Genomic DNA, 21,943 nt, shown 5'->3' on the forward strand with positions numbered 1-21,943 from the left:
GTACGTGCATTACTTATACGAGATTCATACTCCCACAAACACTAACTTTAGCATCGGAGTCTCTTTTGCAGATACCACCCCCATCTTGGAGCACCAGCGTACCTGTGAGGAGGCTCACCGATCTTACCTGGCGGATCAACTCTACAACAGATTTCTGGTAAGAACATTTGGCGCCCACCGTGGGGCCGATCAAGACATCTCTTATCGGCCACGCTTATGGTTTTCACCAGAAGCCATAGTAGACGCACAACAGACAACGCAAACCACTCAACCACCATGGATAACGAAGCAGCGTTGAGGAGACTAATCGATCAGGTCGAACAGATGCAGCAGCAACATGCCGCCGACCTACAAAACATGCGTGCCAAACACGACACTGACCTAGGGCAATGCGTACCGCTAATGAGGCCGACCTGGCGGCGCTACGCGCCGAGAACGAGCAAATTCGCGCTCAACTCCCTCGACACCACTCCGATCATCCTCCTCATACGAGCAACCATAATGGAGAGGAGGAGCACTCAGTTTCCCAATCCCAGACTGCAACTAGGGTCCCAACCCCCAGACCTGCTTCACATCGGTCTCATGCACCGACGCACAAGCCGACCCATGAAGTCAGCAAGGCTCCTACTCATGCCGCGGGGGATCAGGCAACCTTCCGCCGCCACCCTTTTTTGGATGGCATTATGGAGACACCACTCCCTCATGGGTGGAAGCCTCTCCACCTCGACCGCTACGATGGCACGACGGACCCAGACGAACACATCGACCTGTACACAACACAGGTAAATCTCTACACCAACAACGATGCTATCTTGTGTAGGGTGTTTCCGACCTCACTTAAGGGGGCCGCGCTCAACTGGAACACCCAATTGCCTCCCGAATCCATCAACAGCTTCGGCACCCTAGTCCGGAGGTTCACTGCGCAATATGCGATGAGCCGACCTCACCATGTCACTTCAGCTGCCCTGGCCAGTCTCAGGCAAAACGACGACGAACTGCTCCGGACATTCATGGAGCGGTTCGCTACCACCTCGATCAAGATCAGGAGCCTGAATCCCGAGGTCGCCCTACATGCCATGCTCATGGCACTCAAGCCCGGGCCATTCGTCGACAGCTTGTGTCGTGAGTCTCCCCGCGACATGGACGAGCTTTGTGCCCGCGCTGCAGGTTACATTCAGATGGAGGAACACTCTGCCTTCCGTGACCAGGTTCGCGGAAAAGGACCAGCGAAGCCAGAGCAGGGGCACAACGATAAGGTCAAGGTCAACAATGACAGCCAGTTCAAGAAGTCGTCTAGGGCAAACAGAGGGGGGAGGTATGACTTCTACACTCCCCTGAACGCACCTAGAGTCCACATCCTGGAAGAAGCCAACAACAACAACCTACTCGCCCTTCCACCACCAGGTCACACTCCCAACAGCGCCGACAAGTCCAAGCACTGTCGGTACCACAGGAACCACGGTCACACCACGGAGGAGTGTCGCACGCTCCGGGACCGTATCGAAGAGCTCGTCTAGGCAGGTCACCTCGGCCAATACATCCAGCGACAACAGGGTCACCGAGGAGGCTATGGCAGTCGGGGGCGTGGCAGAGGCCGAGGTTCGGGAGCTCGCACGGACCAACCCTCTGGCTCCCAACAAAATGTCGGCAGTGCAGTGCAGGCCAAGATAAGCCAGGAGACAGGGACAACCCCTTTATGGGGAGTGATTAACACAATCGCAGGTGGTTTCGCTAGCGGCGGCGCCAGCAGCTCGGCCTGAAAGAGGCACCTACGGAATGTTAACTGCATCCACTCTACCACCTCGGCCTCGCACCAAAGCTCACCGCCAATCTCCTTCTCTGATGAGGACTATGCGGGCGTCAGCCCCAACCAGGATGATCCCATGGTTATCATGGTGGAAGTCGCCAACTGGGAGGTACAGAAGACACTCATTGACCAAGGAAGTTCGGCCGATGTCCTGTACTGATCGATGTTCCTCAGGCTAGACGTCCCCCATTCTCTCATCCAACCTCACACGGAGCCCTTAGTCGGCTTCGTAGGAGAGCGAGTTCACACTCGCGGGTACATAGACCTACTAACAACTTTCGGGGTACCTCCAGATACAAGAAAAATCATGGTTCGATACCTCCTCGTGGAGGCCAACACCTCCTATAACATCATTATCGGGAGGCCAACCTTGAATCAACTCGGAGCGGTGGTATCTACTCCGCACCTCACCATGAAGTTCCCAGAGAATGACGGTAAGATCATCTCCGTTAGAGCAAATCAGAAGACAGCTCGGCAGTGTTACGCCGAGAGTCTGAAGATCTCCTCGTCCGGCAAGCAAAGCAAGGGGGGTCCCCCCACCGTATCTCCTTAAGTTCCATTTCTCTTTTCTGTATGAACGAAGTTGTGCACTCTTTTCCCGCCTCAGTCCTTCACTGAGAGGGTTTTTAACGAGGCACACAAAAATGATCAATAAAATCACTCATTTTGCTCAATCCACATTCTTATTTATTGGTTTTATAAAGGACGAAATCGAACCAACCTCTTTCACTCTCATCCGAGGTCGAGTCCGAACCTCGTTAAAATTATGAGGTCGAGTACGAACCTTAACATTCTTATCCGAGGTCGAGTTCGAACCTTTACAACGTGCTACGTAACAAACATACAAGGTCGAATCCGAACCTTAGCGCAATTCACTCTACTTCAATCCGAGGTCGAATACGAACCTCGGCAAAATTCGTTTTACTCCAAATCGAGGTCGAGTACGAACCTCAATACGCTCATCCGAGGTCGAGTACGAACCTCGGCAAAATTCATTTTACTCCAAATCGAGGTCGAGTATGAACCTCAATACGCTCACCCGAGGTCGAGTACGAACCTCGACAACATTCATTTTACTCCAAATCGAGGTCGAGTACGAACCTCAATACGCTCACCCGAGGTCAAGTACGAACCTCGGCAACATTCGTTTTACTCCAAATCGAGGTCGAGTACGAACCTTGACAAAACCCGTTTTACTCCAGATTGAGGACGAGTACGAACCTCGATGTGTTCATTCGAGGTCGAATCCGAACCTCGATGATATTCATTTTACACAAAAACTGAAGTCGAGTACGAACCTCGATACAATTCATTTTACGCAAACCCGAGGTCAAGTTCGAAACTTAGGACGTCCATCTGAGGTCGAATTCGAACCCTTAATACAGTCTATCCTACTCTAAAAACAAGATTGAGCCCGATAAGACAGAAAAACAATCAAAGTAAGGAAAATCAAATCTCGAAGAACAATATATATACAAAACACTTGCAGAGTTCGACACTTGAGTTCAAAGGAAAATACTAAACAAGGAAATGAAAAAGGGAGAAATAAACTAAGCTATTACAAAGGTGGCTTAGGCTGAGGCATTCTCACTAGAACTTTCATCGACATTGTCCTCCTTGACCAGCCTCCCAAAGCGGACAACCTTCTCCACATGCATGGAGGAAAAGTCGAACCCGGGAGCAAGGAGCCGTGCCTGACGAGTAGCCTTTTGGAAGCCCCTCTTGTGCTCCATCACAACGGAGCGTTCGACCTCCGCAAGCCTCCCTTCCACGACCACCTTCCCCACCGCCAGCTCCGCAAGCTCCGCCCTCAAGGTGGCAATCTCGTCCTCCCGTCCACCAAGAATGACCTCGCTACGGAGGCGCTCCTCAGCCGCCACCGCCAACTCTCCTTTGAGAGAAGTCACGACATCCTCCAGAGCCTGCACTTGGCCACGGAAAGACGTCACCTCATCCTCCAAAGAGCGGGCACGACCCTGAGAGAAGGCGACGAGCTCCTGCAGCTCCCCCACTTGGGAGGCATAAGCCTCGTTGGATCGCAAGGCGATCTCAAGAGACTTCTGCACCCTTGCAAGGTCGCCCCTCGCAGATCAAAGCTCGGCCTCCCGCAGCTTCGCCTCACCAAGGGCAGCACTAAGAACCTTGTTCTCCTCCCTCAGGATCTTATTAGCATCCTTCCAGGGTTGAAGTCGGCCCCTCAGCTTGGCCAGATCCTCTTGCTGCTTGGCCCACCTATGCTTCTAGTGGCCCATGATAGTCGTAGCCCTCTGCAAAAGGACCTGAGTTGCGTCAAAGCTCTCAATAGGCCCTGCCCCTTCGATCATTTCTTGGTCCCCAGCGCTCAACGAGCCTGTGGGGAAGAATTTCTTAGTGGTCACCCCCGCACTCCATAACGAGTCCATGTCAGCCGAGGCGCTAACATGGTCCAACCTCACGTCGGAGCGACCCTTCCCGAAGCGGTGAGTGAGGTATCGGCTTCGGGAAACCCCTTGGGACGGACCAGGTGAAGGGGCAGACATGACAGGCGTCATCGTCGGGACCTCAAAACTTGGCTCCTTGCCACGAACCTCGGCAGAGGCAAAAGCCGGCGTCCCCTGCTCGGCAACTGGAGGGTCGACGATAGGAGTATCCAACCTCACCTGTAAAAACCAGCACCATGTCAAAAAAGGAAAAGGACAACATACGGGGAATCACAAAAAGCAGGGTACACTTCCTACCTCAGTAGTGTGGGCAGCCTGCTCGGCAGTTGGGGTCGCCACCTCGGTAACCCGGGCGGCCTGCCCAGCAGCCTGGGTCGCCGCCTCGGCAGAATCTCTTGCCTGCAGAAGACGGCCCTAGGTCAGAACACAAAAAGCACAATAGAAGACACCAAAAAGCCGAAGAGACAAGGTACTCACCACCTCGGCAAATTGAGCAACCTGCTCGGCAGTCTGAGCCATCCCCTCAGAGGCCACCTGAGGAGCCCCCTTGGGCGGTGGACTCTCGGTAAGGTCCACCGCACTAGCATCAGCAGCCTTGGAGGTCACCTCCTCGGCATCTAGAGGGGTAGAGGTTCCCCCGACCTTCTTTACTCCCCTCTTTCTCTTCCGATTAACCTTCAAAGGGGAGGCATCTTCCTCCCGAGACTCGGGGACCTCGAGCTCGGTAACATCGTAGCGGTGCTTCAGCTCACGCCACAAGTTTTTCCCCATGATGCTTGCATTCACGAGATAAAACACATCAGCAAGTGGAATTTACACAAACCCCAAACCACCAAAAAACCAAATACTCACTCTCCAAACCCCTCTCTCTGAACGCCGAGTTCGCAAGCGACATAACGAGCTTGCAATCCAGCGGACGAGGAAGCGCGGCGAGGTTCTCGATGGCAGCCACCTCCGAAGCAGTCAGGTTCAATTGGCCCACCCCGTGAAACCTAGAAGGTCGGGGGCACCAATAGAAGGAAATCTTGGCAGCCCCCTGAAATAAAACGCCCCATCTTCCAAGGGGTCAACGTTCACAAGAGCGACTCGGAAAAACTCTTGTTTAAAATTTTTGTACGACTGGGAGTAGAGAGTAAACAAACCCCCATCCCTACTCCCACTTAGAGACAATATGCCGTATGGCGGAACGCCCACCTTCAACTGATAAAAATGAAGGAAGACGGGAAGAGACACCTCTATCCCCAAAACTGTGCACAGGACTTGAAAAGCCCTCAAAAAACCCCAACTATTGGGGTGCAACTGGCAAGGAGCCGAGTTGACAAAGTTCAAAAAATCACACTCAAACTGAGTGAAGGGAAGACAGACACCTAAATCTCTAAAAAAACAATGATACATATAGAAATGGGGAGGGTCGGTAGACTTCCCCATGTACACACCCTCACCAGCCTGACAAGGTTCAAGCCGAATCATCCGGGAAATAGAAGGGTCACAAACCCTGCACGACCACGGGATCCCGTTAACCTCAAGAAAGGACCGAAAAACGCTCTGGACCCCCTCCATCTCACACTTGACCCAGTCGTAGCAAGGGACGCCTGGCTCTAGGCCCCGGGGCGGAGGCGGATCCCTATTCTCGGTGGCGGCTCTCCCGGTAGCCACCGCCTTACCACGCGCCTTGCCCCGAGAAGGCGCAGAAGAACCGACACTACTCCCCCCAGCCATGGAAAAAACAAGAAAGACTTGAAGAAGATTGGGGAAGAAGGAAAAAGAAGACTGTAGAAAGGAAGTACCTAGTACTCTCCCTCAGAAAACAACCCTAACAATGACTAGGTTACCGAAAACGACGGCGAAAATGGAGAAAGTGGAGACGGAAGATGAGCAGAAAAGCGAGAGAAACAGCGTGCGCAAGAAGATGAAAGAGCGAAAAGTGAGTAAAGTGAGAGGTGAAGAGGAACGAGTGAGAGAAAAGAAAGTTTTCTCTCAAAATTCAAAACGGCCATGCCACGTGTCAACCTAAGGGCATGCCTGACAACATAATTAATTGCAAGACCATCATTACATAACCATCATTTCCCTTAACACAACACTTGCACGTTTCCGAGAAATGAACAGTCGCGACACATGGCACCACAACGAGCAAACGTACGCGAAAGGTCACCTCCCCCCAGCGAGGTCGGTCTTAACTCCTCGACCTACGGTCTTCGGAGCTCGGGGGGCTAGTGTACTATCCGTACCGCGAAGCCGAGCTCCGAACTCGGCACCATAATGCAAGCCGACCTCAGACGCGCACCGCGTGGCATCAGCTCGGCATTTAAGTGAATCACAACTGATTCCCAAGGATCTCGCCTCGGACGAGATCCACTATCTAATCTTATCATATCTTATCTCAAGCCCAAGGTCCAAAGCAACCCTAATTCACACTAAGGTACGTGCATTACTTATACGAGATTCATACTCCCACAAACACTAACTTTAGCATCAGAGTCTCTTTTGCAGGTACCACCCCCATCTTGGAGCACTAGCGTACCAGTGAAGGAGGCTCACCGATCTTACCTGGCGAATCAGCTCTACAGCAGATTTCTGGTAAGAACAACACCCAATATTTATGAGTGTTATAACAACTGAAACACATTGAAATGAGAGGAATCCATAAATTTGTACAAGTGTAAGATTATACAATTAAGGATGCATTAAAAGAATTAATTAGTGCTACCTATAAAAACAAGATGCATTTATTTTTCGTAGCTCGTTACTTAAGAACTTTGCAGTTAAGCGTGCATAACTTAGAATGGTTTAAGAATAAGTGAATTTCTAGGGAGCTTCCCATAAAGTGTATGAGTGAGGAAAAGACATGCTAAAAAGTCTTATGTTGGTTTGTGGGGATAGTAATTGATCCTAGAGGTAGGCAAGTATCTCAAAAAAGGCTATCTATGGAGGGTTTTGATCGATGATGGGTTATAATCAATGAGAAATTGTGTAAAGTGTCATTGTGAGAAGTGTCATGGAGTGGAATCGTTGAGATGTCAATTTTGAGAGCTTTTTCAAGTTAGGTCACCTGCATGAGATCTTACCAAGATCCCATTATGCAAACGACCCCACTTGACACTCATATAGGTGATTTCATCAAGTATATACTGCACATACACAATCCATTAGGGATGTTAGATTAAACAAAGATCTAGGAACCCTCAAAAATCAAGTTTTAAAGATGATAAACTAAGATTTTTTCAAAAAATAAATCTTAAGATCATATGTATAAAACGATAGTATTAGTCTTAGTCACAAATGATTATGAACCTTGAAATGCATAATAAGTTCTTAGATTGAACACTTTGTCTGTCTAAAATGAATGCTTTAAATATCACATTTAATATGTCTGATATTTCTATCATATGTTTTCATGGTATTCCTTAACAGATCGAAAGAATAAAAGTTTCTTTGGTATTAACAATGCTTCAAGGAATGAGACTCTATTTTGCATCAAAACAATGACAAGTATATATCTCAAAATTTTAAAAAAATACATTCTTGACTGAGACATGCAATAATGTCTTCCCTTTTTAGTACCATAAAGTTGATAAATAATCTCTTTGATTAGATAAAAAGTGACCATTTGGTGAAACATATTTAATACATTCATTTATGACACCAACAAACACCTAGCTCTACAAAGAAGCAAGAAGAAGTAAGATGAAGCAAATCACTAAGTGCAACTCAAGTATTTGTAACGATCATTTTTAAGATTACCTATATAAAGGATATTGAATGTTAGAGAACAAAAGATAAAAAAGAATCGACATTGATATCTATTCATTCTTTGTAAACTCTATAAATATTTATACTAAAAAATTATATTAAGTCTTTTAAGTAAGATGAAACTTTCAATTATCTTTACCTAGTTTAAATTGTGTGTTTTAACTTGAAGTGTTGAAAGTTTTGTTGTTTAAAGAATACTTGGTGTTTAAAGAATATCATGTTACCTTTTTTTTCTTATTTAATGGAGTAAAAATCATTGATTCTTAGGTAATATTTATAAACATTCCTAAAAATATTTATTATCAAACAATGGATTTTCATGATTCTTATGAATCATAATTCCCAAGATTTATGATTCCAATAAATCATAATTCCCAAACATGAACGTTTTGTCGTGTACCAAATGCCCCTTAGGTTGATCAAGAAGTGACATGTGAAAGAATACTTGTATCTACCTCTCACTCTTTTCTTTTAATCCATTATTATAGCCAAATCAGACATTAAGTTTGCCTTAAAGACTTGAAAGATTTTTCTTTTTGCGAAAAATAAAAATTAAGGAAGACGTTTGGGTTGACTTTTCCTTTTCTAGTGACACTCACATGAGACACAACGATTTTCACTTTGACATAAACAATGTTTTATTTACTTGCATTTATATGGCTATAAGTGGAGTATTAGGAGTTGAAAATTTGATCTAGAAAAAGTACCCACTTTCTTTTTAATAAACTCTTGGTTATGTTTGAAGCACTAGTATGGATAATAACATTGCTTCTTTGTTTCATGTAGTTGGAAAAATCTATACAAGTAAAGCTATACTATACGAGCCTATGAAGCATATAGAGGTTCTTAGGTCATATGATAGAAATTAAAGATCAACAAAGCCTAGAGGCACGAGTGAGTGGAGGCCAAAATCATGAGAGAATAAAAAGCAGAGGCGTGCACACGAGAGTATACAGAAAGGGAACGCGAGAGAAAATAGGCCTTACATGGATTATATATAGCATATTTAACAAGGGTTATCTAATAATCGATTTTGTATACTACATAAAAATATATTCTTAAATAAGTGATCATAAAAGTGATACAAGGACAAATCTTTTAAAATTGGATAATCAAGAACCAATTTTATATATAACATACAATTGTTGTTTAAAAGTGACGGATGTAGCTATGAGCAACTTGAAACAATGAACAAACACGTTAGTAAAATTCTCCTGAGGCGTGTGATGGCACTGACCTTAAGGAGTTATATGCAGGATACGCGCAAGCCCCCAGGATACAACGGGGTCTTCTCAAGGATTTGAGGAGCAGAACTGACAATTGAAAAATTTGAGAACTCAGAGAGAAGGAAGAGAGAAATGTATTTAGGATGATAAAACAATGAGGCTTTTATTTATACAGTCTCAGAAACCCTAAAAATCACGTGAAGCATCCGACAATTAAGGAAAATTAATATGAATAATTAAGGAAAATAAATCTGTATAATTAAAGAAAATTAATCCGATTTTGTAATGGTAAGATTTGATTTTAAAGATAAAATCAAATTTGAATTTGAAATGTGCAAAACGGTCATATTCAGATAAGGTATTAATTAAAATAATTTAATGTAATCAAAATAAAAAATATTTTCAGATCTCATTTTCGCACGTGCAAGGGGGGCAAATCGACAGATTTGAACTACAATGGGCTCACAAGACCCATTCTTACGTGCGCGAGCCCACCACCCATTGCTTGCCTCTTTGGGAGTGTATGGAGCACTTTGATATATAAAGGCTCTACACTTGAGTGGTTCAAGCAATGTAGGGCTATTTTCTTTTAAAATATCATATATGTGCAACAATCCCCCACATATTTCAAAAGAAAATACTTTATTTTTGATTACATTAAAAATGAGAGATAAAGAAAAGAAATTGAGTTCTCATATTGGTTGTAATACATTGGACCTGGTGTAGCAAGCTATATGAATCAAACCTAGATTTTAATACTTAACATACAGTGAGATTGGTGTAGCAAACTATATGAACCAAAACACTTGATGTATATTAGCGATTTTATCAATCATATTACACCCCCACAATTCTTGTCGTTATCGCTGTTTTGCGCTACTAGACCATGCGCGTGCCGGGTATTCATGAGTGCTCTAGAGATCTCACCAAGATCTCATGCAAGCGGCGCCACTTGACACTCATATAGGTGATTTCATCAAGTGCATGCTGCAAATCATACACTACCCATAAGGAATATGAAAATCATTAAAAGTTTTATAATGTGTCAAGATTTCTCATCATAAAGCTTAACAATAAAATTATCCTCTCAGTAATGCAGCTCTAGCACTTTCTCATATTTTAGGAAAGGACAAAGATTTAAGAAATTTAGTGCTGGCAGAACTAACAAGTGACTTGTTCTTACCCATATGAACCTTATTCATGGGATCTCTAATCACAAAGGTTGGGTTACCATCACTTGTTTGTTTTCAATTGGCTTTAGTCTCATTCCTCTCGATGTTTCATAAATCATTTTTCTTCCTAAGGGTTTTGTCAGAGGATTTGCCAAGTTTCTTCTGACTTCACATAATTGATGGAAATTGTCCCATCCTTTAGCAGTTGCTTTACTATATTATGTCTCAATTGTATATGTCTATTCTTCCCATTGTACGATTTATTCTTAGCTATGACTATTGCCGATTGGTTGTCACAATGTATTGACACTGATGGGGTTGGTTTCATTCCTAGAAGAATGTTTACTAAGAAGTTTCTTAACCACTCAGTCTCAATACTAGTCATTTCTAGAGCTACAAACTCTAACTTCATGGTTGATCTAGCAATAATAGATTGCTTGACTGATCTCCACACAATCGCTCCACCACCAAGTGTAAACACATAGCCACTAGTGAATTTTGTCTCATTTGAATCAAAGATCCAATTAGCATCACATAACCATCAATGTGGAATTATTTTCTTTTAAAATATCATATATGTGCAACATGATAATCAAGAACCAATTTTATATATAACATACAAAATTGATTTTTAAATAATCAATCTTAAAAATAGTATTAAAAATGTCCTTTGAAATCGGTTAAATGATAATTAATTTTTAAATAATTTTTAAGGTTAATTAAAATTTAATTGATCTTAAAATTAATAATATTATTTACAAAATTTTCATCGCATTACTTTTAAAATTAATTTCTTCTTAATCAACCATAAAACTTTGATTTAATTTTTTTTTACTAGTAAACATTTGTATTTTTTAACAAAATTATATTTTAATTTCTATTTTAAATATAAAGTCGTAATTGATAATATTAATTTTTTTTAATATAAATTGATATAATGGAAAAAGCTATATCATCTAGTTTATAAAAAATTTAATAATAATAATAATAATAATCTAAATCAATATAAAATTAAGGTCATTTATTGAATGTTAACGAAAAAAATTCAAACGTCATTTCGTTTTTATTTTTATTTTATATATATAAAAAAAATGAAACGAAATTTGAAATTTTCCCTTAACATACAATAGATGGTCTTAACTTTGTATTGAATTAGGATATTATTATATTTTTTAGTTAAATATTACAAGTAAATAATATAATATTTAAATATATATATATATATATATATATATTTAAATATATAAAAATATTTATTTATAGTGATTGATATTTATATAATTATGAATTTTGTTTATAAATTTTTTTCTTTTATAAATATTATATCATTAAATATCATATTATTTAAATTAGATGATAACAAATTATAAATTAACATTAAAATTTATCGATCAATAAATATCAAATTATTGATAGAATCAAAGTTATATATATTTAAAATTATGAGAGTATATATATCTCTTTCAAAATAAGGGAAATAAAATAAAAATCAAAGAATATATTTAAAGATTTTTTAAATAAGGTAAGAAAAAATAATAAAAAAACTGAATTTTTTTTTCTAAAAATTAAAACTAGTTTATACATGAGTTAGACATATGATTTTTGAATAAATTAATTCATAAAGAAACTAATTTTAATTCAGAATTTATTTTCTCTTTTAAAATATTTTTGAAAAAATTTATAATAAAAAAAAATGGCCATCAACTGGTTATAAATAAATTTTATTTTATTTAAAAAAAAAAAAAAACCTAAAAGCCGAGGTGACACAAAAAAAAGTAATAAAACTGCAAATTTGCAGCCACGTGCTTCTCTCGCGTCAACTGTCGCTGCTTAGCCATAAGTGCACTACTAATAACTAATCTTAAACAATGATCAGCAATCTCACGCATCCGAAAAATGCAAGACAAAAAGGGAAAAACAAAATGAGACACAAAATTTTCGCCGATCCGAAACTTGGAGAGGAAACAAAGCCTCGTTCGCGCAACTCCAAGCTTCTCTTTCTCTCTCTCGTGCACTGATTCAGCGTTTCCCCTTCTCCGGAGCATTACGAGCAAACCCAACTGAGTAAAGAAGAAGAAGAAGAAGAAGGGACAAGATCAATGGGGGGTTTTGCAATGGGTTCTGCGTTCGATTCCAAATCTGGGCAAATTATAATGGGCGCTTTGCTTTTGATGATTGTTTCGTTCTACGCTGGCACCCTCTTCGGAAACAATGCTCCCCTTTACGTCTCTCAGCTTGTTTCTCATTCTTCTTCTTCTTCTCCCAACAATGTTTCCTCTAATGGTAACCTCTTCAGCTTAACTCAACTTCCAACCCTTTTTTCACTGCTTTTATTTCCTGGCTTCTTGCAAAATTTCCAAACTTGGCTATCTGGATGTCATGTTATTTTAGTGCTGTCAGATCCAAGTAGTGTCCTCTCCAAATGGTATGCATCAATGTGTATATTCTATGTAATGGAAACTGCTTGATAGGTATGAATTGAACGTACATTCGGCTGGGTAGAGCTGCAAACAGTTGCTAATTAGTAATTAGTAATTAGTAATTACATATTTTGTGGAAGATATCACTAAATGTCAGAAATGGAGCCTCTTAAACCAGTGATTTTAAGGCTTGTACAGGACACGGGATCGATCTGGTGCACTCATGTTTGATTCTCATCATTATTAAAATAATGATTTTTTGCAGAACTCACATTCTAAGTGGACCATCTCCATGAAAAAGAAAATCATTTAGTGTCGGTGTCTTATTTGAAAATTTCTCTTGAAGTTAAATCTTGCTTTCTCATATTGCTTCTTTGTGATTGATTTACTAAATGATTTTAACTCTTACAGGTACGGCCATATTTACTAACAAAGTTGCTCTGACATACCGGAAAACTCCTCTTGTAATTCCAGAAACTGGGGTGGATGTATGCCCTTTGACGTTCAATGAGTATATTCCCTGCCATGATGTTTCCTATGTGGCAACATTGGCCCCGAGTCTCGATTTTTCTAGAAAAGAAGAACTGGAGAGACACTGTCCTCCTCTTGAAAAGCGCTTATTTTGCTTGGTTCCCCCACCAAAGGATTATAAAATACCTATCAAGTGGCCTCTTAGCAGGGATTATGTTTGGCGAAGTAATGTGAATCACACGCATCTTGCAGAAGTGAAAGGAGGCCAAAATTGGGTCCATGAGAAGGATCAGCTCTGGTGGTTTCCTGGTGGTGGTACCCATTTCAAGCATGGGGCTTCTGAGTACATAGAGAGGTAGCTGTTATTGACTTATTTAAGTTCCCTTGTTTTCTGTCTGAGGACCTTGCTGGTCATAGAAATGGTTTTTCAGTGATTTTATTTGCTTTTCTGGTTACATTGGCAACTATTGTGATGATATTTTTTTTCTTCCATTATAACAAATCCATGTGTGAGAATTTGTTTCTAAAATCAGATTGAGGATGGCTATGTGAAGAGAACATGTGAAGATATGATGTATGGTAATTTGCTAAATGTCAAATCTCATTTTAATCCTGTTAATTCTACTGCTGGTTATCTACTGATAATTTCTTGTTTTGAAGTAGATTCTGCTATAAAGAATTTGGGCATGTAAGATTTAGTATGGGAGAGAACAAGTAAAAATATTATGTATTGATCTATAATAAAAAATGCTCAATGTCAATGCATATCTCATTTTAATACTGATGAACCTAATGCTTTGATTTTCAGAGAATTTCTTATCTAGAGGTGTCAGGAAACATGTGCTCAAATCTCTTTGGGAAACCATGTAACTTTTTTACCTTAATCTTATTGAATTAGTAAAAGATATACTAAACAGAAAATGACGTGACTTCCAGGTTTATGGTTGTCTTTTTCAAAGATGTAATCAAATATGTGTTGACTTAAGTTCATTTCTACATTTTGGGTCCACATCAGCTTGCAATTGCTTCATTGCAGCTGCAACCAAGATGCAACCCCTTAGATGAGAGGAAAGAAAATGAAAGAGAATAGAAAATTTTAAATTTATAGTTATTAAAATTTCTTTCTTCCCTCAGTTTTCTTTTAAACCAAACAATTGAAAAATTTGTAACTTTTAATTTTTTCCCCTCCCTATCTTCATTCTCTCAATTCAAATGGAGGGTAAAAAAATGGAGTTAACTCTTTGAAGTCCTGAAGATGGTCAATCATGAATAACCTTAAACTTATATCCTTATGATTCTGAATTCTGTTACACAAATTCTTGTAGACTGAAATTCTAGGAATTTTGAAAGAAATAAGACCAGAATTTTGAAGCAGTAGACTAAAATTCCTAGACTTAAATGTCACGGCAAGGAATTGATCTTTTTTAGAATGCTGTCATAAGAGTCAACTTAATCAGAGCAAAAATTGTGGGGCCAATGAGATAACTACATATGGTTTCAAGGAAAACTTTTGGGGGCCTTACAACGTAAATCATGCCACAAAATAGTCTATTATAGGTAAAATGCAACATATATCCAAGCTGTTGCTTTGATGGAATTTGTGGTTCATTGGCGTTAATGAAACAGGCTCAAACCTTATGCAGCTAATTAATCATTGAACACATGCACACACACCAAAAACACACAAGGTTTTAGATTAAAATGGACTTAATGAAAAACTGCTTTTTGACAAAACACAATGCCTTTGTTTGATCCATTTAGACAACCCCCACCAACTGGGAAAAGGCTATGAATGTTCTTGGAAAATTATATTTATGATATAATATGTTGATATCATTTTCTAGTAATAACTTCTACCTATGGTTTAATTATGTTGCTTGATGCTCCAAAATAACATGAGCATGAGTGTTTGTATACTGTACTATGAGGAGTTCAACAGTTTTCTAATGATGCTTAATTTTTTTTTTTTCTGTAGAGTGTGCTTTGATTCTTGTGGCATATTTTGTGTTAATTAAATAGCACAAGACGTGTTTTTTAGCCATTTAATTTTTTATGGATCCAGGTTGGGACATATGATTACCAATGAGGCTGGTGATCTGCGTTCTGCAGGGGTAGTTCAAGTTCTTGATGTTGGATGTGGTGTGGCCAGTTTTTCAGCTTATCTTCTTCCCTTGGATATACGAACAATGTCCTTTGCCCCCAAGGATGGTCATGAAAATCAGATTCAATTTGCATTAGAACGAGGGATTGGTACAATGATCTCTGCCTTGTCCACAAAACAACTACCATATCCTAGCGAGTCATTTGAAATGATTCACTGTTCACGGTGTCGAATAGACTTTCATGAAAATGGTAATTGGCTTTCATTATTATGTTTTTACGCTTGCACCTTTAATTCTGCAAATGATACAATAAAGAAGATACAATCTGCTGTTAAGATACAATAAATGGTAATTGGCTGTTATCTTAAGTAGATGTGAGATCTCTAGCACACCTCTTTATGTCGAGGACTAGACAATTGAACATGAAATTTGTAGGACTAGATATTTGTAGGTGGGTCGATAACGGATGGTTTGATAAGCCCAATAACAATTAATAACTGTTGGAATATAGACTTTGATATGTTATAATACCATCTTAAGAAAGTGAAATTGAGTCTAATTCAACCTTATAAAACCAACTTGTAAAGTGAGAATTGTCCCCCCACTTATATTCTCTTTGTTTGCCTTATTTGTAGTTGATGTGGGTCTTGAGTTTTTCCTAATACACTCCTCTCATGCCCAACACTCTTGGGCTTAGTGCATGAATAAATGGTGGATGATCCTTTTTAGTAGATTTAGGATAACTTTGATATCATCCTAGAATGTGAATTTGGGTCTAACTCAACTTATTACCCTTCTTTCTAACAACCTCTAATTGACCTTCTTAAGGTCCTAATGCCAAATTCATAATCCTTCTACATGATCTACTTCTTCTTGCCAATAGTTGCTAGAGGAGAGGGGTATCTACAAAGACACTTTGTTGCTTAAGTTAACAAAGTTGTTGTGAATGTTAATAATTTAGAGGCTAGAATGGTATTATCATACTTGGGAGATTCCCATCTCTCTATATAGGATGGAGTCCTCATAAAATAAGGAACGTAGAGTCCTATGTAATTCCCCAAAGTTGCTCCTTTAATAAGACATGGAAGATGGAAAGTAGGGATTCTGTATTTAGGGGGATCATATCCCCTAAATCTCAAAATATGTGGGTAGTCCATTTAGTTATAATGTTTGAGGATTTGACTAGATTACAATCTACAACACAATGTGATCTATTTACCCTCTCTTAAGAAAGTAGAATTGAGTCTAACTCAACCTTATAAAATCAACTTGTAAAGTGAGAATTACTCCTCATATATACTATAATGACTTTATTTTTAGTCGATGTGCGACTTTGATTTTTTCCAATACTCCCCTCACATCTAACACTATTGGATTTAGTATGCGGATAAACGGTAAGTCGCTCTTTTTAATGATCTAGGATAGGTGAAAGCTGGGTTTTTCTTAATTACCCCCTCACGCCCAACACTATTGAACTTGATGGATGTCTAACTGGTGGATGTTCCTTTTTTAGCGAATCTAGGATAGTTTTAATATCATCTTAAAATGTAGATGTGAGTCTAACTCAACCCTACAAAATCAACTTGTAAGATAAGGATTGTCTCCCCCACTTATAAACTATTTGTTTGCCTTATTTGTAGTTAATATAGGAGAGAAGACTTGGGTTTTTCCCTATACACTTCCTTACATCCAACAATATTGGGTTTGGTACGTGAATAAATGGTGTATGACCCTTTTTAATGATTTAGGATAGGTAGGAATTGGGTTTTTCTCAATACCTTCATTGAGTAAAAATTGTATTGTCTCATTGAATTGTGCCTATGTTATAAAATAAGCATATTATTCTGTTGGGGAAAGATTCCCTTCACACACAATGAAAATTAAAGGTATGGACACATGCAAATACAACACATACAAATAGTGAAAACATGAATTTAATGTGATTTGGTGTCACTTACCTATGTGCATGAAACATCTTAACAAATGTTCACTATCTAAATCACATTACAAGTTTTTTTGGACAAACTTGAGAAATCCTTCCCATTACAAAAATCCCCTCACATGGTGGTAACCCTCTCTCTCTTAGGTGATGGCCCCTCTCTTTCATGGGTGGGGAACCCCTCTCTTTCAATGGGTGGTGACTACTCTCACCACTAAATCCCCTTTTATTAAGGGATGGAATGACCTTTCATTTATGACTCCTTTTGTGACTTTTCATTCATGATTTTTTGTTCAAAGTCTTCACTTACATGCATTATTGATTTGAAATTTTGGATTGATTTTCCAACATATTCAATCCTTGAATTGTTCAAGCTGTTTGCAGTGATATTTTTAGGGAAAAATTTGCATGTGAGACAGTAAAAACATTAACACGAAACAAGTTTGAATAACTTAAGACTAAATTGTGATACTTCTAGGGACCAAAATGCTAGCATACTCTTATTAATGCTGTGAACTAATGTTTAGTCTTTTGTTTCCATTTTACCATGTTAAAAGTTACTAATAAGGTTGATGATAAGCCGATCAGTGCACTTTACAAGAAAACTTCCCTGGTTCAAAAACTCAGCAACTTGATTCCTTTCACATACCAGATCATGCCATGTAGTGTAAAACTCCATGTGCATGTGCTGGAAGCCTGGAAACAACCTTATCAAGTCAATATGTGCATAGTTTGATATTGGTTGAGGGGCTCAAGATATTGAGTTTTGAACAATAGGGAGTTATTTTAGAAGAAAAATGATAGTAACACATTCTTTTGAACACACTTTTTGTTATTGGTAGAAATTTATTAGATATCAATATATTGTGTAGGTCTTTTGATAGAATCAACTGGTAAAGAGGGGGGGGGGGGGGGGGGGGGGAATTAGGGATTTAGATCTAGATGAAGAAAGTGGAATTTTATTAAGGTGAACTCTAGATCAATATAACATAGAGAAGAAAATGTTTACAACTCTGGGCAATTTGAGAGTGCCCAGAACCTCTCCCAAAGAATGCTACAAATCACACCCCAAATTCTAACTTGTATTCATATTTATTCTACTGGTTACTGTTGTTGGTACATTGAGTCAGTTATAGTTACAACTGCACCCATATCAGCTGTGCCCTTATCCCCATTAATATTCTTATGCCTTCACACATATACCTTCTTAACGAGAAGTCTTGTATCAGTCTCATTCTTGACTACCACTCATGAATTTGTAGTTTATAATAATTTTTAACTAATAGTGGAGAATGTATTAGAAGGAGCTTGTTAGAAAATGTGTTGCTAAAACTCCTCATTCTAGAGTTGACCATTGATTGAAGGTGGTTTCTTGCATTTTAGCCTATTTTTAATAATTTACCTGTAAACATGTACTAATAAATATTAAACAGAAAGTAGAAGAAATGGGAAAATATTTTAGTAAGTGCTTACATCATTACTCACTACCTAATTTTGATTGTATAGCTTAGATATGTTCTTCTCCCCATAGTTTTCTTTGACATTGTCATCATTTTTATTTGTATAGTATGACCTGGCAGAATAGGAGCATGCCAAAGACTTGCCCTATTGGATCTATTCATTACTTTTAAATGACCAAGTGTGTACTATTTCCTAGACAAAGAGATAGAATGATGTTTCCTAAATACTAATTCCTGTGAAACCTGAATTGAATTAGTATGTGATGCATGAACTCTTATCATGTTATTCATGAACTCTTATCATGTTATTCATGAACTCCATGCTGTTCTGACAGACTTGTTCATTGTCAATTTATTTTGCTTTCTGCAGATGGGATTTTACTGAAGGAGTTGAATCGCCTTCTTCGCCCTAATGGGTACTTTGCTTATTCAGCTCCCCCCGCTTATAAAAAGGATAAAGATTATCCTGTCATTTGGGACAAGTTGGTGAGTTTGACTACAGCAATGTGCTGGAGACTCATTGCTCGACAAGTTCAGACAGCAATATGGATTAAAGAAAATAACCAGTCATGCCTTCTGCATAATGCTGAACAAAATCTTATAAAGCCCTGTGATGCTGCTGATGATTCTAAACCTTCATGGAATATCCAACTTAAGAATTGTGTACAAGTTAGAAATTCTAAAACAGATTCTTACAAGCTTCCTCCTAGTCATGAGCGCCATTCAGTGTTTTCTGAGAACCTTAACATGATAGGTCTGTCCACTCTCTTTTGTACTAGTACACGAAGCTAATTTCTGAGAACCTTAAATTATGCTTTTTCAACCTAACCTTTATAGTAGTGATGATGCCTGGTCACACAAATGCACATGCACAAATATCATAGATATTTGTCACAAAGGTTTTTGTTCAATTTAAATGATCGTGTCCTGGTTTCAAATTTCGGGCAACATATATTGTGCTGTGTTAAAAATTTTAATGCCCATGGTTTGAATATTGATATATTATGCTTCTTGATGCATTTTCTTTGTTATTATCCAAACGTACTTTCAAATGGCTTTAGACAATATTCAGGTCTATTTCTCAAAGGAACATTCTGTGATACTATTTTAATTTTACTTTATTTCTCAACCTGTGAAAAGTTCTGTCCAGAAACTTCCAAGTTCAGTGAGAGACATGTAGTTAAAACACTTCTCCAAATTGTCTAAAATAAAAGTAATCTCATAAGGATTAATGTTTATATTGATAACATAATAATATAGATAAACATTCTCTGGTGCATCTCCTCATGCCCTGTTTTTGAATGGAATAGCTAAGTTATACATCTAGAAAAAAACGGCTACTATTGTTTAACCGTTCAACCGGAAATTATAAGATAAACAAGAATTACTAGGGTGCACTCAATAGTTCCTTTCAGTCTGATAACCCTTTAACCTTTTGAACAACAGGTATAAATCGGGATGAATTTAATTCAGATACTCTCTTCTGGCAAGAACAAATCGGTCATTACTGGAGATTGATGAACGTCAAGGAGACAGATATACGCAATGTGATGGATATGAATGCCTATTGTGGTGGATTTGCTGTTGCACTAAATAACTTTCCTGTTTGGGTAATGAATGTAGTTCCTGCGAGCATGAAGAACACTTTATCTGGAATTTATGACCGGGGATTGATTGGAGCCTTCCATGATTGGTAAGACTTTGCATATGATAAATACTTTCTTAAAACATGTATTTGTACTTATTATTTGAATGCAGCTAATATTGATATCTTTACATTAGGTGTGAACCATTTTCAAGTTATCCTCGGACATATGATCTTTTGCATGCTAACTACCTCTTCTCCCACTACAAAACAAAAGGGGAAGGTTGTTTACTGGAGGATATCATGCTGGAGATGGACCGTCTTATACGACCACTGGTAAACAATTTCTAAATGGTCATCTTTCATGATGTTCTGCATTTATGAAACCAAATTAAATATTCATGTGACTGAATGTGAAGCCTGAAAATTTGGTCCTTCTCCTTTAGTCATTATTATTAAAAATAGTAGTTATAAAAGATTGAATAAGAAATTGGAGTAAAGTTGAATGTCACGGTTATTCAAACACGCACCAAATCATTGTGAACTAGAAGAGGAGCAGACGTGAGACATTGTATGTACTTAGTGTCTTTGTGCGTTGTTCCTTTTATAGGGCTCAGCTGTTGGAGTGTCACGACCAAAGTAACCTAGCATGGTCAAAGATAATTTTACTTAGAGTAGGTTCCTCTAATAGAAGAGTATTTCTGGAACCTTAGTATTTATGCTATAATAAAGATAATATTCTTTAACTCTATTATCATCTATTTTATTTTTATTTTTAAATAAAATAACGTTAGTGTGTATATAGCCTGTACAGGCACAGGGGATATTGGGTCGTGAATTGGTTGGTGCTGCTCTTTTTGGGCCTTGGTCCCCCAATGCACGTTGAATTGAGTCCTTGTTACTTTGTCCGGAACAAGACACTGTAGAATCTATCGCATAATATGAGTGTCTGTATAGTGACTGTTTGTTTACCTATTCGTTCATTTATGTATAGAGATCAAGTGAATTACCGATGGAGTCTAACTTAGTTGGTTCAACATGAACCATGAGTTATTATAAATTCCTTGCTATTGAATTCGATTTCAATAGATAAATATATATATATATATATAATTATTTCTCACTCCTGAATTTTTCCTTATTTTTTCTTGCTAAGTTCTGATGTTGCAACTCAACTTTCATTTTCTTTTATTACTAGTGACTCTGAACTGTTTATTATATACAGGGATTTATTATCATCAGGGATGAGGAAGATATTACCTCAAGAATCAAAGAGGTTGCCCCAAAATTCCTGTGGGATGTGGAATCGCATCTGTTAGAAAACAAAGAAAAGAAAATGGAAACTGTATTAATTTGCAGGAAAAAGTTCTGGGCAATTGTCTAAAGTGATTTGACTTTAGCTTTCTCAGCTTAGAAATTGCTCTCAAGGATAGGGTAATTTGTAATGTTATAGTTCTTATGTATCAGCTTTGTTCATTGCACCACGATCATTTTGTGTAGATGTCTAGATGGCACTCGTTTAAATATTCAAGTGATTTGGTCAAAATTAAGTATATAAATAGGAGCATTTCTTACCTTAAGTTGGTTT

At 38.8% G+C, this 21,943-nt stretch overlaps 1 protein-coding gene across 1 annotated transcript; it reads left to right on the top strand.

Annotated features, from left to right (window-relative positions):
* Positions 1 to 12,243: 12,243 nt before the first annotated feature.
* On the top strand, positions 12,244 to 21,935 carry LOC109805830 (putative methyltransferase PMT6). Its single transcript, XM_020368056.3, has 7 exons — positions 12,244 to 12,661; positions 13,210 to 13,624; positions 15,332 to 15,621; positions 19,141 to 19,524; positions 20,217 to 20,463; positions 20,553 to 20,691; positions 21,581 to 21,935. Exons 1-7 carry the CDS (start codon positions 12,478 to 12,480, stop codon positions 21,737 to 21,739), a joined length of 1,818 nt encoding a protein of 605 aa, XP_020223645.1. The 5' UTR covers positions 12,244 to 12,477; the 3' UTR covers positions 21,740 to 21,935.
* Positions 21,936 to 21,943: the final 8 nt, after the last annotated feature.

Source organism: Cajanus cajan, chromosome 7 (genome assembly GCF_000230855.2).
Source record: "Cajanus cajan strain Asha chromosome 7, NIPB_CcT2T_4, whole genome shotgun sequence".
NCBI lineage: Eukaryota > Viridiplantae > Streptophyta > Magnoliopsida > Fabales > Fabaceae > Cajanus > Cajanus cajan.